The sequence below is a fragment of the Podarcis tiliguerta genome (genome assembly GCF_965153285.1).
Source record: "Podarcis tiliguerta genome assembly, chromosome: 17".
NCBI lineage: Eukaryota > Metazoa > Chordata > Lepidosauria > Squamata > Lacertidae > Podarcis > Podarcis tiliguerta.
The window spans coordinates 32,263,439-32,280,245 of record NC_139550.1 but is presented as its reverse complement, the minus strand read 5'-3'; the positions used below and the strand labels follow the sequence as shown (position 1 = coordinate 32,280,245).

The 16,807-nt window shown below is 44.6% G+C and overlaps 1 protein-coding gene across 13 annotated transcripts in view; it reads left to right on the top strand.

The window, feature by feature from the left end:
- The first annotated feature begins 726 nt into the window (after positions 1-726).
- Positions 727-16,807, top strand: part of SMARCA4 (SWI/SNF related BAF chromatin remodeling complex subunit ATPase 4) — a 62,446-nt gene continuing 46,365 nt past the window's right edge. For 11 of the 13 annotated variants that reach the window (XM_083419302.1, XM_083419313.1, XM_083419312.1 and 8 more), the window contains exons 1-6: positions 737-1,033; positions 11,276-11,364; positions 13,643-13,892; positions 14,551-14,683; positions 15,204-15,596; positions 15,759-15,857. In XM_083419302.1, coding sequence (XP_083275428.1) covers positions 13,671-13,892; positions 14,551-14,683; positions 15,204-15,596; positions 15,759-15,857 — 847 coding nt within the window. In that variant the 5' untranslated portion in view covers positions 737-1,033; positions 11,276-11,364; positions 13,643-13,670. Of the gene's footprint in view, positions 1,034-11,275; positions 11,365-12,839; positions 13,074-13,642; positions 13,893-14,550; positions 14,684-15,203; positions 15,597-15,758; positions 15,858-16,807 lie in introns of those variants that run through there. The other 2 variants (XM_083419306.1, XM_083419307.1) reach the window with 2 other exon arrangements.

The window sequence follows — 16,807 nt, the reverse complement described above, 5'->3', positions numbered from 1 at the left end:
CTCTTTTTTGTAGGCTAAAAGGCGGGGTACAAATACTGCTAAACAAAAAAACTAAATATTTAAAAGCGCCTCCCCCACCCCTTCTCGTGTGTGTTTTTGTGTGTGTGTGAAGCTTGCCCTGTTGCTTCTCACAGGGTTTACGTGCGCTTGAAAATAATGTGACATGTGTAAAGGAACTAAAGGAGAACGTGGGAAAACATACTCTCCCCCCCCCCCGCGCCTCAAACAATCTCAGCCGCAGTGGCGGCACTATTGCGCACGCGCACCATCAGCCGACGCCGGCTTCTGTGCGCGTGTTGGGGGAAGGGAAGAGAGAGCCCCGCGCGCGACTTTGCCCTGGAGAAGCGCGCGCCCGTCGCTTTGCCTTGCCTCTCCCCTCCCTCTGACAAAGGAGCGCGAAACCTTCTCCTTCCGCCGCTTACATTGGCTGAAGCTGGCATGAAGGGGCGGGGCTTTTCCCCCCAGAGTCAGAAAGCCCGCCTTCCGAAAGATGCTCGGCTGTGATACGATGCCGAAGCTGTCCCCTGTATCCCTCCCACCCACCCCCGCTCTGCTGCGCCGACGCTCTCTAGTGCTTATTCAACCGGCGGAGGGGGAGGAGGCGGGAACACAACAATGCGACGTCTCCCTATTGGCCAGCCGGCGACTGAAGGGGTACTTTTTTTTCCTCTTCCCCTGATTGGCTTTGCCTGGGGGAGAGAGCTCTCTTCCCATTGGTTTGGAAGAAAAGAGAAGGCCGGTTCTGCCGAGAGGGAGCACGCGCGTGTCCCAATGGGCGCGCGCACGCACGCACGCGGGCGAGAAACCTGTTCTGCCTGTTGGGTGAGCGAGCGCGGCCGAGCGCCTTCTTGGTTAGCGCTCCCTCAGTCGGGGACGCGCGGCAGAGGGGCGGTGGGGGAGGGGAGCGAGAGCATCTTTCTCTCACACGCGCGGCGGCAGCGGCGGCTCCAGCTCCTCCTTTGTTCGCCTCCACACACCCCACCTCGCCCGCTCTTAGAGATACCGGGCCGCCCGGCTGGCGGGGGCCGGCACGGTAAGGGGTGGGGTCGGGTCGGGGGGGATGTGGGGGGCTGAGGGAAGGTTGACCGCGCACGCGCGTGGATGGATGGATGGATGAATGGATGAAAGAAATGTACAGCCGTGTGAACGAGGAGGGAGGGCGTCGTGAGGAGGGGGCCGCGGGGGGGGGAGATGACCTTCGGAGCGTCGTGTGTGGTCGGAGTGGGGGAGGGGGTCGCCGTTATTTCGCCTCACCTGCCGCGCGGGTGGGGGTGGGGTGGGGGTCGGCGGAATTGAGGGTAAGCGGATAAAGGCGTGCGCCCGCGTCCCCGCCTCCTCCTCGCACACCCCCACCCGCAGCATCCTTCCTTTCTTCATGGTCTCCCCTACCCACCGCAAAGGACCCCCTCCCAGCATTTCGCACCCCAGTCTCAGCATCGATTTTGGCGTGTTATTTCATAGATATAGTTAACGTCCTTTAAAAAAAAAAAATCATCCAGGATGAGGATGTGGGGCAGTTTCCAGCCATCCAAGTCTTTAAATCCATTCATTCATTCATTCATTCATTTCTTATCACACCTACATTTTGTCCGCTCTTGACCCGCCTAAACCCATCGACTTCCCCAGAGCTGTAATAGGTAACTGTTAAAAATCCGTGCCCCCCCCCAAGAGAAATGCATGTGGATGGATTTGCAACCGGTTTGGAATAAATAATGTATTGTGAATGCATTGGCGGTCAGTTCTCGCCCACCGGTACAGTATTAGCAACATTTAAGTGTTACGTTAACATTTCAGGATAATAGTTGATAGGTATGATTTATATTGTACTATGTAGCAGCCTAAATGAGAATAACAATTCTATTATGTCGATATTATATTAAAGCCACCCATACACAACCGAAAACCAGTTCTAATGGGCCTAATATTGGCCACCAGCAGCCCAGTATTATTCCCCACTCACCCTCCTGCACCCACCAGCCCAACACCTTCATTTGCCATTATTGCTTCCACTTCTATAATCCAGTGCCTCCTGCTTCAAGCCAACATCTCCAGGGACAGTACTTACTCTTCTTGTTGTTGTTACTTATTTGTACCCTGCCTTTTTCCCTGACAGGGACTCAAGTTTACAGCTTACAGATAACATAAGGGGGGGACAATAGAACCATAGAATTTTAGAGTTGGAAGGGACCCTGAGGGTTGTCTAGTCCACCCACCCGCAATGCAGGAATTTGCAGCTGTCCTAATAATTTAAAAAAAACAACAATTAAACAGTAATAGAATTAAACTATATCTATAAAGCTTTCTCTCGATATATGAGCTATTAAAAACATACAGATAATTACAATAAAAGCATCACAGCACCAGCCCTTTCATTAAAAGCAGTCAGTTCCAGAAAGCTTGTTGAAACAAGAAAGTCTTCACCTGCTTGCAAAAGTACAGCAAGAAGGGAGCCAGTCTAACTTCTCTAGAGAGGGAGTTCCAAAGTCTGAGCAGCCACTGAGAAGGCCAATCACTTGCTCCTCCACTTACCATCAGCAGGTCTCTGTAGCATCACTGTTTATTCAGAGTAGAAGAATAGCCAATTTCTAATGGATCGCCCAGTATCGACTGGTTGCTGGGATTGCTGTTAATTGTGTTGGATTAGTGTGCCTTGGTCTGAGCCAGCCCTTAAACAAACGTGCATATTCAGGATTGCTTGAAACATCTTTCATTTATGCTGTAACTGTTAAAAGGACCTGCATGCATATACCGTATTTTTCGCCCTATAGGGCGCACCGGACCATAGGGCGCACCTAGGTTTTTTTTTGGGGGGGGGAATAAAGAAAAAAAATTTGTTTCCCCCCCAGGCGTGGGGCTGGGGTGGGGGAAGCCCGAGCTTCCCCCGACCTCAGCCCCCAGAAAGGCTGCTTTCCGCAAGCCTTGGGAGCCCGGCAGGAACTCCCACCGGGCTCCCCAGGCTTGCGGATATCTGCCCAAAGCCCGGGGCGCGCTCCACTGCACTCCATGGGTTTCGGGCTGCAGGCTGCTGTCCGCAAGCCTTGGGAGTCCGGCGGGAACTCCCACAGGCTCCCAAGGCTTGAGGATAGCTTCCTGAAGCCTGGAGAGTGAGAGGGATTGGTGCGCACCGACCCCTCTCGCTCTTCAGGCTTCAACGAAAGCCTGCATTCACCCCATAGGACGCACACACATTTCCCCTTCATTTTTGGAGGGGGGAAAGTGCGCCCTATAGGGCGAAAAATAAGGTACTCTTATAAATAACAAGCCTAAGAAGAATATGAGAATTTTAGGTTTGCTTCTCAAAGTAGAGACCTTACAGGACTCTTTCCCGACCCTGTTGTGCACTATAGCAAGCCTCTAGCTACCTCCTTCATACACTTCCTTATTCCCAAGGGCTGACAGATCCATCCCTCCAACATGACCTTTTCTCCAGCTACCCCTAATGCTACTACTCCTTCATTATTCCTTGTGGTTTCTTGTACAATAGCAGTATTTTCTCATGTTTTTCCCACAATTTTTGAAGGTATTGGACAAGATATTTAGTATTTTTATTGATTTTTTTATGTAAACTGCCCTGAATCTTTTGTGTGTGTGAGAGAGAGCGAGAGAGAGAATGGTAAATAAATTTATTAAATAAATGGGTGACCCATCTCCAGGCTCGTATAGCCAGCTAGGGATGGAGGCTCTTTCTGTCCTGCCCTCCTAGTTCTCTTCACTCCTTTGCATATTCCTCCTCTTTTATTCTTCTCCCTTTATAGCTTGCTTGCCCCTTGTTTATTCTCCTCCAGTCCCCTCTGTCCTTTGGTTTTTCTGGAAGCCTTGAATAAAATAGGAATGCCATCAAGGCAGTGGAATCTCTCTGTGGAGGTTCTTAGAGGTATCTTTTCCTGTTCTTTTTTCTTCTTGTTTCTTTTTAAGCTGTTGTCTTATTTTATTGTGAAAAACTTCATTTAAAAAAGAAAGAAAGAAATGGCATAAGCCTCCCTCATGCTGGTTTAATATTCCTATAAGTGCTGCTCAGAGTAAGTTCTCCATTCCAGAGTCCATTGCAAATTGCAAAGTACTCAGTATGTTTATACAGTGTGTGAATTTGTGTGACTATCTGTCACTTTCTCTGTCTTGCACTTCGATTATGACAGACTGATGCTGCTTTCGGGCTCTCTGGACATCCAACATGTCATGAGAATGCCATTCTTTGCCCTGCCAAAGTCCTTGTTATGTGCAGTAAGTTAGGCTATTTTCCACTGCACAGTGGAGCAAAAGGGAAGTTTGTGCTTTTCTTCTTTTGATGACAGCATGATAGGTATGACAGGCCCCTTACTCAGCTACAGCATTTGCTTAGTCTGGCCACCTTCTGGAGCCAGCCATTGACACATCCAGCATTTTCTCAAGGAACCTAGGAAATTGAGCTCCACATCCTTCTCTCTTCACAGATGCGCTCCCCTTCTGAACCATGAGCATTCTTCCCATTACTCCGGACTCTCCTCACAGACAGTGCCCTTTCCCATGCTCACTGCTCTTTCCCACCCTGCTTTAGTTGGGGAAATTGCATTTCTCTTACTGCTTGTGCCATTCACCAACCCACCCACACCATTTCCTTTGCTCCTTCAGTGTATCTCCTTGCCACTTTACCCAAGGGTCACAGTTACCCATTACCTTTTTGAAATATTTTCTTTGTCAACAGCCCAACCACTCTTTCACTCCTCTTTTTTTGGCAGAATTCTGCAGAAAATTGAAATATTTGCCTGGCTGAGATAATTGGGGCTCAGAAATAATACATAATAATACTGAATGCATTCATCCATAGCACTGATTCATTGGTTTAGCTTTATGAGGAGCGAGCCTTGTGTTTGCTTCCCTTCTCCAGTGCAGCTGTGAAGAGGCACTAAAAGCATTTGCTCCCATTTTGGACTAACTGTAGCTTGTGACATCCAAACCCAGAAATATTGCAGTTAGTCTTAACTGTGCTTAGATGAAACAAGCCAATGATTTATCAAGCTGCTTGTTTTTACTAGCCGTAGTTGACATTAACTACAGTTTACAATTCATATGTAATTCTATACCATGGAAGCTTCCAATCTTGCAGTCATGCTGGAGGAGGGGTTAGTAAGCAAGTCCTAGGCTTGGTTCACCCTATCCTTGTAACCTAAAACTGTGGTTTAGCATTAGGTGTGAAGCAGGCCGTTGTATAAACTGCAAAACAGATGTCACATGTACGTGGCTCCAGTGTTAGAAATTCAGATATATAAGCTAGGTGCCTAATGGCTCCTTAAACCAAGTTTACAGTCACCAAAACAGAATGAACAGTTGCCATTTTGGGGCAAGACAGTTTTAAAGTATGCAGCCTGGGAGTCATTTTGGTCTCACGGCTCTCCATGGAGGTGCAGGTCAATTCTGTGTCCAGGGCAGCTGTCTACCAGCTCCATCTGGTACGCTGGCTGAGACCCTGCCTGTCTACAGACTGTCTCACCAGAGTGAGGCATGCTCTGATTATCTGCCGCTTGGACTATTACAATGTGCTCTACGTGGGGCTACCTTTGAAGATGACCGGGAAACTACAATTAATCCAGAATGCGGCAGCTAGACTGGTGACTGGGAGTGGCTGCCGAGACCATGTAACACTGGTCCTGAAAGACCTGCATTGGCTCCCAGTACGTTTCCGAGCACAATTCAAAATGTTGGTGCTGACCTTTAAAGCCCTAAACGGCCTCGGACCAGTATACCTGAAGGAGCGTCTTCACCCCCATCATTCAACCCAGACACTGAGGTCCAGCTCTGAGGGCCTTCTGGCGGTTCCCTCCCTGTGAGATTTGAGGTTACAGAGAACCAGGCATAGGGCCTTCTTGGTAGTGACACCTGCCCTGTGGAACGCCTTCCCAACAGATGTCAAGGAAATAAACAACTATATGACTTTTAGAAGACATCTCAAGGCAGCCCTGTTTAGGGACGTTTTTAATATTTGAAGTTTTATTCTGTTTTTAGTGTTCTGTTGGGAGCCGCCCAGAGTGGCTGGGGAAACCCAGCCAGATGGGTGAGGTATAAATAATGAAATTATTATTATAATTATTCAAATGATGGACTGGCTGTGCTTGATTTGTAGTTAAATATCTGGCTAGTTCAGATGACAACCTTGAGCTAGGTTAAGAACTTTGAAAATGTAAAGAAGAAAAGTCACTTGATCCAGGGATAGTCCACACACATATTGGCCTATTCCTACCTCTTTTTCTTAGTGATGATTGCTCCTGCTCAGGCTGCACAAAAAGCATTTTGGTTCCAGAAATCCAATCCAATTGTGCAGATAAAATATAACTGATAGAATTCTACAGGGTGGGGTATAAGTGTGTGACAACAGCCCAGATCCAATGATCCCCAGGGATGCAGCTCCTGATGGTGGAGATGCCTAGGCATCTTCACTTGGTCGCAGGTGGTTGAAAACCAGGTGCAAAATGCGTCTGACTAATTTTGAACACTGCTTGGCACATTTAGAAGAATGATAGCAGTGTTAGAAACTCAGATATATAAGCTAATCTTCAGATGGCACTTTAAACTTACAGTTGTCACAATGAAATGTCTAGGCACCCTTTTTGCCGTGGAGTTTCTTAGTCTTTGTTTTAAGGGGGGGAAATATCAAAGCAGCTTACAACGTATTAAAATATCAAATGAAACAATCCAGAATAAAACAAATTCAAGCTTCAAGGAAAATATTTCAGATCCTTCTCTAAGTGACATTTTGCTTTCCCCATATTTATTTGCCTACTGAATTTAGATAGCTGACCCATAAGAGAAGTACTCAAGCAAGCCAGTGGGGTTTAGTGGTTAGAGAGTCGGACTATGATCAAATCCCCACTCAGTCATGAAACTTTGCTGAGTGATCTTAGGCCAGTTACAGCCTCTAAACCTACCTCATAGGGTCATTGGAGGGATTAACTGAGGAGGCAATGAACCATGTACAGTGGTGCCCCGCAAGACGAATGCCTCGCAAGACGGAAAACCCGCAAGACGAATGCCTCGCAAGACGGAAAACCCGCAAGACGAAAGGGTTTTCCGTCTGCAGAGGCGCTTCGCAAGACAAATTTCCCTATGGGCTTGCTTTGCAAGACGAAAAATGACGAAAAAAATTGAATTTTTTTTCCGCTCCAAAACCCCTTATTTTGAATCGCTAAGCTGCTAAAAGCATTTTAGCAGCAAAACCGCTAATCTCCCAAGCGTTAAAAAGCCATTTTTAGCCCTTAAAATGTCAATAGCGCTAATAGCGCTACTCCGTCAATGGGCTTGCTTCGCAAGACGAAAAAACCGCAAGACGAAAAGACCCGCGGAATGGATTCTTTTCGTCTTGTGAGGCACCACTGTACTATACTACCTGGAGAAAAGGGTGGGATATAAATGCAAAGAATAAGCCCTCCTGCTTACCTGCTTAAGAAAGCTAGTGGAGCCAGTCAGATGGAGATGTCAGTTGCCACCCTGGCATCCAGGCATCTCCATGTGGTCGTTATTGGATTCACACACCAGTCGCAAAATGCGGCTGGCAAACTTTGAGAACTTAATTCGATTTGATGCTGGCATTTAGTTCTCTTATTTATTTATATTTTAATGCTGTATTACTGTTTTAACTTGCAATTTTGAGCTGCCTTGGGGGCTCATATAAGGCTGAGAGGCAGAATATAAATTATTTGATAAATAAATATTTGAATTTAAGCCTCCTTTGGTACAAGTGAATATGTTTATGTCTTCCTTTTCAAAACTGTAACAGAAGCATTACTCTTATTACATTTATGCATAGTGCAGTGGAGGAGTGGGGAGCACATTTTATGGCAATGGGCTTGTTTTAGTGTGTTGTAAACTGTTTTGAGTTTTTTTTCCTCTTTCAAATATAAAGTGGTCTAGAAATGAAATGAATAAGAAGAAACTCCACCACGAAAAGGGACACCTAGACATTCCATTGTGGTGACTGTACCCTAGGTTTAAGGAGCCATTTGGCGATTAGCTTATATATCGCAGGTGGAGAGGGACGTGGGTGGCGCTGTGGTCTAAACCACAGAGCCTAGGGCTTGCCGATCAGAAGGTTGGCAGTTCGAATCCCTGCAATGGGGTAAGCTCCCGTTGCTCGGTTCCAGCTCCTGCCAACCTGGCAGTTCAAAAGCACGTCAAAGTGCAAGTAGATAAATAGGTACCGCTCCAGTGGGAAGGTAAACGGCGTTTCCGTGCAGTGCTCTGGTTTCGCCAGAAGCAGCTTAGTCATGCTGGTTCACATGACCCAGAAAAACTGTCTGTGGGCAAAAGTCGGCTCCCACGGCCAGTAAAGCCAGATGAGCGCCACAACCTCATTCACCACTGGACTTAACTGTCAGGGGTCCCTTTAACTTTACCTTTTACATATCTGAGTTTTTAACACAGACTTGGGGCTTAAATAAACCTAACAGCTTGTGTAAAAAAGTTGGGGGGGGGGCCTAAGAGAGCTCCAAAAAGCTAACAGATTTGTGAAAGTTCTGTTCTAATTCTCACCCATCTGAACTTCCAGTGACAATGGCTCATGAATCTTTTAAATAAAGTCGCATGTTTACCATAGAAAGCATTCTATTACTGTGTTAAGTGTTTAAGGACTGTCATCCTAGAAACACATAACTAGCAGTCCCATTGAATTCTTAAGTATTCTTTTGAACTATAGGTGAGGATATTATGATATTTCTTTATGTTTGTCAAAGCTGCAAGTTTTCCTTTAAACTATGGAAAAATCTTGTCTTTATGAAGGTTTAGTTGCCCGCATCAATAAATGCAGTGCTGCCTTTGCATCTTTTTTGCCACCATCCTTTTGTCTCTCTCCCCCCCCAACTTAATAAAGGGAACAGCCTAAAGAATTTTGTGCAAATTTCCCCCACTGCTTCCCCTTGAAGCTTAGGTAAAGATTATCATAGTCAAACATCATAATTTATTATAGTTAGCTACCAACTAGGAGTGCTTATGAGCTTCAACTCCTGGTTAAAAGCAATTCCTTATTAGTGTTAGCATCAGTGACCGTGTTACCTTTAAAAGCGATAAAGGTCAATGGAAGTAGTGATTTATTCATGAGACTGGGAAGTGCGAGTGCATAATATGGTTGCCTGTCTGAGATCCATTAACCGGTTTAAGGGATCATTCTCTCTTCACATCAGTTAAATCATAGAGTTGGAAGAGGATCCCAAGCTTCAGTTTAGCTCAACCCTTCTTGTGCAGGAATCACAGCAAAGGAATCACTGGCAGATGGCAACCCAACATCTGTTTAAAAATGGTAGTCTGTTCCACTTATCAGAAAATTATCCCTAATGTTTAGTTGGAGTCTCCTTTCCTGTCATTTGAATCCATTGGTTCCTACCTTTTGGAGCAATAGAAAACAAGTTTGCGCCATCATCCTTATGACACACCTTCAGATATTTGAAGATTGTAGTATGTACCTCCTTCTCAAGCAGAGTTAGAAACTCAGATTTATAAGCTAGGTGCCAGTCATAGGTTACGGTCACTACAGCAGAATGTCGATTTGCCAGGGGGTTGGACTAGATTACTCTCGTACCTTTCAACCCTACAATTCTATGATCTCAACTACACTGCTTGACTCTTACAGCAATTCACTTGTCCCAGTATGCAAGAAGAAGAATCATACACAATGGAAATTGTATTAACTATGAACTAAGCCAGAAATCTCCATTTAATTGCAATTGAACCCACACTAGTAGCAAAACGCACCTGAGAAATTTTGAAAACTGTTCTCAGATGCTTTTCACCTGTCTATTTAACTGTTTACCTTGATATTTTGTCACTGGGGCTGAGACTTTCCATCACCTGTGGTTCCCTCATGCTTGTAGAGTTTGGCATCCTTACAGGCTGTTTTTCTACCCCTGGCTAGCTTTTCTCCTTAGCAAACCCTAGCTTCAGAGTAACAATTTTCTTCTGAACCACTGTGGGAGGAAAACAAATTCTGCCTCCACACATGTCCTGACCCAATTAATCAACATCTCCGGCAACTAATGCAATGTACATTTTTTAAAAAATCCTACGAATAGATTTTAAAGGAAGGGTGGCTAACCTTTAACCATTCAGATGCTGCTGAACTGCAACATTATCCCTCACCATTGTCTATGCCAGGCATACGGAGTTGTAGTCCCAAAACATCTGGAGGGCCAAGTTTGGCCATGCCTGGTCTATGCTGACTGTGGATGATGGGAGTTGTAGTCCAACAACATCTGGAGTACAACAGGTTAGCCACCCCTTACACACACAATCAGATGAGTGCTGTTTATGAGAACCAGCATTGTTCCAGCATTTTAAGCATTCCATTTTATCTTATGTGTTTTCAGGGAGCCACATGCATAAAAAATACCCTTACCACATCCCTTGTGTTAACTTGGTCTTTGGTAAAGGTAAAGGGACCCCTGACCATTAGGTCGAGTCGTGACCGACTCCGGGGTAGTGGCGCTCATCTTGCTTTATTGGCCGAGGGAGCCGGCATACAGCTTCCGGGTCATGTGGCCAGCATGACTAAGCCGCTTCTGGTGAACCAGAGCAGTGCATGGAAATGCCGTTTACCTTCCCGCCAGAGCGGTACCTGTTTATCTACTTTGCACTTTGACGTGCTTTCGAACTGCTAGGTTGGCAGGAGCAGGGACCAAGCAATGGGAGCTCACCCCGTCGCAGGGATTCGAATCGTCGACCTTCTGATCAGCAAGTCCTAGGCTCTGTGGTCTTTTGTATGTCTCCCTAAATGAGTAGTGAAGATAATGAAGGGATAAGTGGATTTAATGGGTGATATTGGTTCCCTTAAGTAGGATTTTACTTGGGATTACCTTAATAAATGCTTTTCAGTTGCTGGCGCAGCAACAGCAACCCCCACAATAATATTAAATTATTATTTTCAGGTGCAGGCACATTAATATGCATTATTTATTTCGATTTAAGACCTCTCTTCATCAGAGACCACAGGGTAATGTAAGAAATAATAATAACATTTACTAAATAAATAAATTAATGAAATTTATTAGGGTGCCTGTTTCAAAATATATCAAATGGTGCGTGTGTGTTTGGGGGTTGCTTTTCTTTTGTGCAAGTATTTAAATGTGTGATTTGCCTAGACTGGAATTCAGCAATTCTTAGTGTTTGGCATGATCCTAGAAAGGCTTACTTACCTATATATAACATTTATATATCAGGTCGCTGTGTTGATTTTTTGGTAGGCAGCTGGCGTCCTTGAAAAGCTAGGGTGTATATCTTTTAAACAGAAAAGTAAGTTCAGTTGTGGTTTTTTCAACAGCATTGGAATAGATACTGACAATTCAAAGAAATTGCTCATTGCCACGGTGGACAACTGCTATGAGTTAACAAACAACCTGAAGTTCACAGGTAGGTGAACTTAAAGGATAAAAAAACATGTATATTTCAGTTGTTTTTTAAAAATGAGAGACTTCGACAAAATACATTTCAGGGTTTTATTTTGGGTAGATTTTGCGTTACTCATCAGCATTTCTGTAGTTAGGAATGGAAAAGAGGTTGTTAAAATAACAAAAACTTCAAGTTGCTAACAGTTTTTAGATAGTGGAGAAAACTAGGGTCCCCATGGTCGGGTTCATTGGGTTTTGTATGTACGTGTGTAAAACGAGGTGTCAGTTTTAAATTAAAGCATTTTATGTTAATTCTAAATGAAGTTAACCACTTTCTCTCAAAATGTGTCTTAAAGAGGCAGTGTTTTCTATGGGGATATGTTGTTAAGTAGCGATGCCTCTGGGCATAGCCTTAAGTCAAATTTTGCACAAATAAGATTTGTGGGTGTGAGAGAAAGTGGTAAAGAAGATCAGGTGGAAAATATTCTGCTTCAGGTGACACACAGGCAGAGGGATACTACCAGAATCACAGTCCCAACAGTCGTCTGATGTCCAAACTCGTGATACCATGAGAGGCAAGGTCTGGGCAGTTCAAAATCCAAACACAGGGAATGTATGTATGTACATATGTACCTACTGCTGTAGCATAAACATATATTACAGTGGCTTTACAACAATAAAAAAAAACTTAAAGCAAGACAGTAAAGTTATAGAAAATTAGCAACTACTGAAAAGCAAAAAGAAATTAAAAACAAACACCAACAGACCATTGTGGGGGACGTACCTAGGCCTGGTGGAATGGAAAAGTTTTCAGTAAGCATTTAAAAGTTGGCACAAAGGGCCTCCACTGAATCTCTGTTGTCCACATTCTCCACTGGACTGGGCCAATGACACTGAAGACTCAGGTTCTCATTGTTTTCAAACAAGCCTCACCAACTTGGGGAACGACCAGAAACTCTTCTGCAGATGATCTCAGTGATAATGATTTCAGCTGTAATGTAAGGGTTCAGGCAATCTTTGGACTGGGCTCTATCTAGGCCTTGCTGGAGAATATGGGATCCCTAAGGCAGACTCCAGCTGCCTGTGTCTGTACAGACACTTCGTAACTCTCATCTAAAGTCCTGGAGGGCTTGGGACACAACAGCAGTAGTAACCCTCTGTTGGTGTCTGTCCGGTAGATTTAATGATAAAAAGGAGGAACTGAGAAATGTTGGCTTATCCTGAGGTGACTGGCCCTGCTTTCTAGTACAGTGGTACCTCGGGTTACATATGCTTCAGGTTACACACTACTAACCAAGAAATAGTGCTTCAGGTTAAGAACTTTGCTTCAGGATGAGAACAGAAATCGTGCTCTGGCGGCGCAGCAGGAGGCCCCATTAGCTAAAGTGGTGCTTCAGGTTAAGAACAGTTTCAGGTTAAGAACGGACCTCCGTAACGAATTAAGTACTTAACCTGAGGTACCACTGTACTGGGTGATGAGAGAAGGAAGTGGATTCTAGCCAGGAGCTGGTGTTATCCTTCGTTCTGATGTAACAATATCAATTGAATGGTATCAGATTGTATCTTTTTTAGGAAACAGAAGAAGCAAAAGCCAGCTGGTGTTTTGCACATTAATAACCTTAATAGTAGGATGCTGCTGTGCAGGCTTCGGGAAATTGGAAGAAAGGACTTGTGGCACCGCGTGGGCAGGGCTTGCCTTTAGCCAGTAGCTCCTAGGAATGGTGTCAGCTGGTGAGCTGCAATTCAACTGGGGAGTGGCAGGGAGGCGAATGGGGTAAGAGGTACAGCTGGCTGAAAGCGCTACTGACAAAGACTATGGGGAAGGCGAGGAGAGAAGGCCACACATCTTTACTCAGCCGGGGGGATGGGGAAATGCCGATAACACAGCTTCCTTCTGTGAAGAACATGGAAGGACTGTCCATGAACTAGTGACAGGTCAGAGGCTTCTGAACAGGCTATGCTGGGAGAAATGGAAGGGGGGCTTTGGAAGCAAATACACGTACACCAGGAAATAATGCCTGTTTATCTGCATCACGTTAACCTGGTTGAAAGATTTCCTGTGAGCATAAAGGCCCTGATCCATGGGTGGGGTGGAAGTAAGTCCCAGTCATACTACATTATCCAAAGGTACTCCGATTATTCTCTCTTTCCCCCCCCCTAAGCACAAATGGTGATGTTTCCAGAGCAGCACATAACTATGTCATGCTGTGAACCACTTATCATGTATTTTTCCTCTGACAATGAAACACAAATGGTTTGGGGGCTTTGTTTCTCACTAATAATGAATGATCTTGCCCTAGGATACTATCTTGAACAACATCGTTGAAAATGTCTACTCCTGATCCTCCAATGGGAGGAACGCCTCGTCCAGGGCCTTCTCCTGGGCCTGGACCTTCTCCTGGTGCTATGCTGGGCCCCAGCCCTGGACCATCTCCAGGTTCTGCACATAGCATGATGGGCCCCAGCCCCGGGCCACCATCAGCAGGACACCCTATACCACCACAAGGGCCCGGAGGTTATTCTCAGGACAACATGCATCAGATGCATAAGGTAATAAACCACAACATTGCTTTGCTTTTGGGTATATATAATATACTGCTGTGCTCTCCTGGTGTGGAAAATCAAGTGATCTTTGTCGCAATCTTCCTTCTTTCAACGTCCCCTCCCCAGTAAAATGTAGCACATCTCTTCTCAGTCTTATGTTTCAGCATAAGAAATAGAGGCCTTCCCCTCGCAGGTCCATTCTTTAGAAATTTAATATTTTAGTTCTCTGGTTTTAACCGCATCCTGGGGCTTCAGGTGACTGTTTCTACGTGGTACTGAGACTTGCCTTTTCCCAGATTGTGTTAACCCCCAATGTTTCAGGCAATTTTTCCGTTCTGAATAGTGTTTCATTGCTATCTTGCTGTGTGAAATGTCCATACATCTTTTAAAATTAGGCCATCTTGTACATTTTTGAAAGAAGGTAGAAACTTAGCCGTGTTGGTGGGCATACTTATTACCTAAGTCACACACACTGCAAGAGCACCTTAACTGACAGGTGTTTAGAAACGGAACTTTAATGCTCAGTGAAATGTGTTTAGTAGCAGTTCTCAATAAGCTGGTTTGCACATCCCATTGGTTTCATATCGTGCACGCTTAGAAACCGTTCCAGTGAAATAGCTATTTAAATGGATTTTCGATATTTGTTTTTATATTGTTGTTGCAGCCAATGGATTCCATGCATGAGAAGGGAATATCTGAGGATCCTCGTTACAGCCAAATGAAGGGCATGGGAATGAGGGCTGGTGGGCACACAGGAATGGGACCTCCTCCTAGTCCAATGGATCAGCATTCTCAAGGTATTGCTTTCTTAAGATTAATGTGCATCAGATGGCAGATTAACTCTGTATTCTTGATATAAATTACAGAATCTGAGATTGTTTTTAAGCAAGAAAAAGAGTTTCAATTTTGGTGGTACTGGATAAGTTGCTGCTTTTACAACTGGGCAGATGTAGCAGGCAGTAACAGCACTGCTTTCTGTTACTGATCTGACTGAGAACCACCTCTGTAGACTTTCAGCATACATTTGAAGCATTTGTGCTCTTTATTCCTAGCAAATTTTGGCATTATTATGGTGTGCGTTTTTAAATAAAAACAGCTGTATATTATATTGTTGTATCCCACCGTGGAACCTTACGGTGAGGTGTGGGTAAGAATTATTTTGAATAAATATCTCGTTTTAAATGGCTAATTAAAAATTAAAATTAGATAAACGTAGTATCTGTAAAATGCAAAAGCATGTTTAAAATATAATTGTATTTAAAGCTTGATTACAGCAGATTGTTCTCTCTCCCTCTGTCTGCGCACTCTTCTCTCTAGGTTACCCTTCTCCCCTTGGTGGTTCTGAACATGCATCGAGTCCAGTTCCAGCTAATGGTCCTTCTTCTGGCCCCCAGATACCCTCTGGTCCTGGAGGAGTCCCATTAGATGGTACTGACCCCCAAGCGCTAGGGCAGCAGAATCGTGGCCCAACTCCTTTTAACCAGAATCAGCTGCATCAACTGAGGGCTCAGATAATGGCCTACAAGATGCTTGCCAGAGGCCAGCCTTTACCTGACCATCTTCACATGGCCGTGCAGGGAAAAAGGCCAATGCCTGGAATGCAGCAGCAAATGCCAACTCTACCTCCACCTTCTGTATCTGGAACAGGACCAGTGCAAGGACCAGGGCCTGCACCTGGACCAACACCTCCGAACTACAACAGACCTCATGGTACGTATAGGCTTAAGTGCATTATTCTGGGGAGATTGGCCACAGAGGAACCCACTTCTGCTCGAGCTCCTCCTTCTCCCTCTCCCATTTAAGGAGTGATGCAAACGGTGGAGGAAGAAAAATCTTACTCTGTGTGTATGTGTCTGTCCAATGTATGCACAGGTATGGGAGGGCCTAACATGCCCCCTCCTGGACCCTCAGGAGTTCCCCCAGGAATGCCCGGGCAGCCCCCTGGTGGACCCCCAAAGCCCTGGCCTGAAGGTAAGACCTTTGTGAGGGCAGGATTAATTGAAGTTCAGCTTTTTTATTAAAGTTGTATATTGAAATACATTTTGCATGAACAGCAAAATCCTATAAAAACTTGAAGGATGCAACTGTACTTTTTGTTGCGTTTTGTTACATTAAACTAGGATGGCTACCCCTATATAATCCATGCCATATCACATTGTTTCAGTGATACCAATTTGGCCATTTTTTCTGAGTTGAAAGTGACAATTCTTAAGATATGTGTTCAAAAATCAGATTGAAAACTGCCACTGAATTACAGTTCTATTTTTTGTGCACGAATTATTATTAAATATATTTTTATGACATCTCTGATACCTCAACCCAGCTCCTCTTCTCCCCCTCCCCCTGATTGTTGTGGTGCCAATGGTGACTCACTTTAGGACAAGCTGTTATGATCCCCTTTGGGTCCCACTCCAGTAGTTGAAGACAAATGCTTTAAATAACTGCAAAGTGGGTTTCAAATCATGGGATTTAAAAACTTTAACTAGGATATCTTTTGACTTGATTGATTCTGCTATCCATGCATAAACTGAACACCTCCAAGCTAGTCTGCAGCACCATGAGGCTGAAAAAGATTACAGAACTCCTCAGCCATCTTGATGTTTCAAATCCAGAAATTCTATAACTTCCACCATTGGAAGGTATAAGTACCATTAGAAACTCCAGGTCACATTGGAACACATTGGAAAGTCAACTTCTGGGGATTACTGTATTAAATTTGAGGTAATTTGGCACTGATTTGTTAAAAAACAATAAATATTCATTGGCAAAAAAGGGGAACTTCTGCCTGACAAATGGAGTCATCTTCAAGTAGGAGAAGATCAACTCCTGAAAACCGCAACATATTCAGACCACTTTCTTTTTGTTCTGAATTTGTTTTTACTTTCCTCACTTAAAAAGGCCTCTGGGACTTGCCTCAGCAG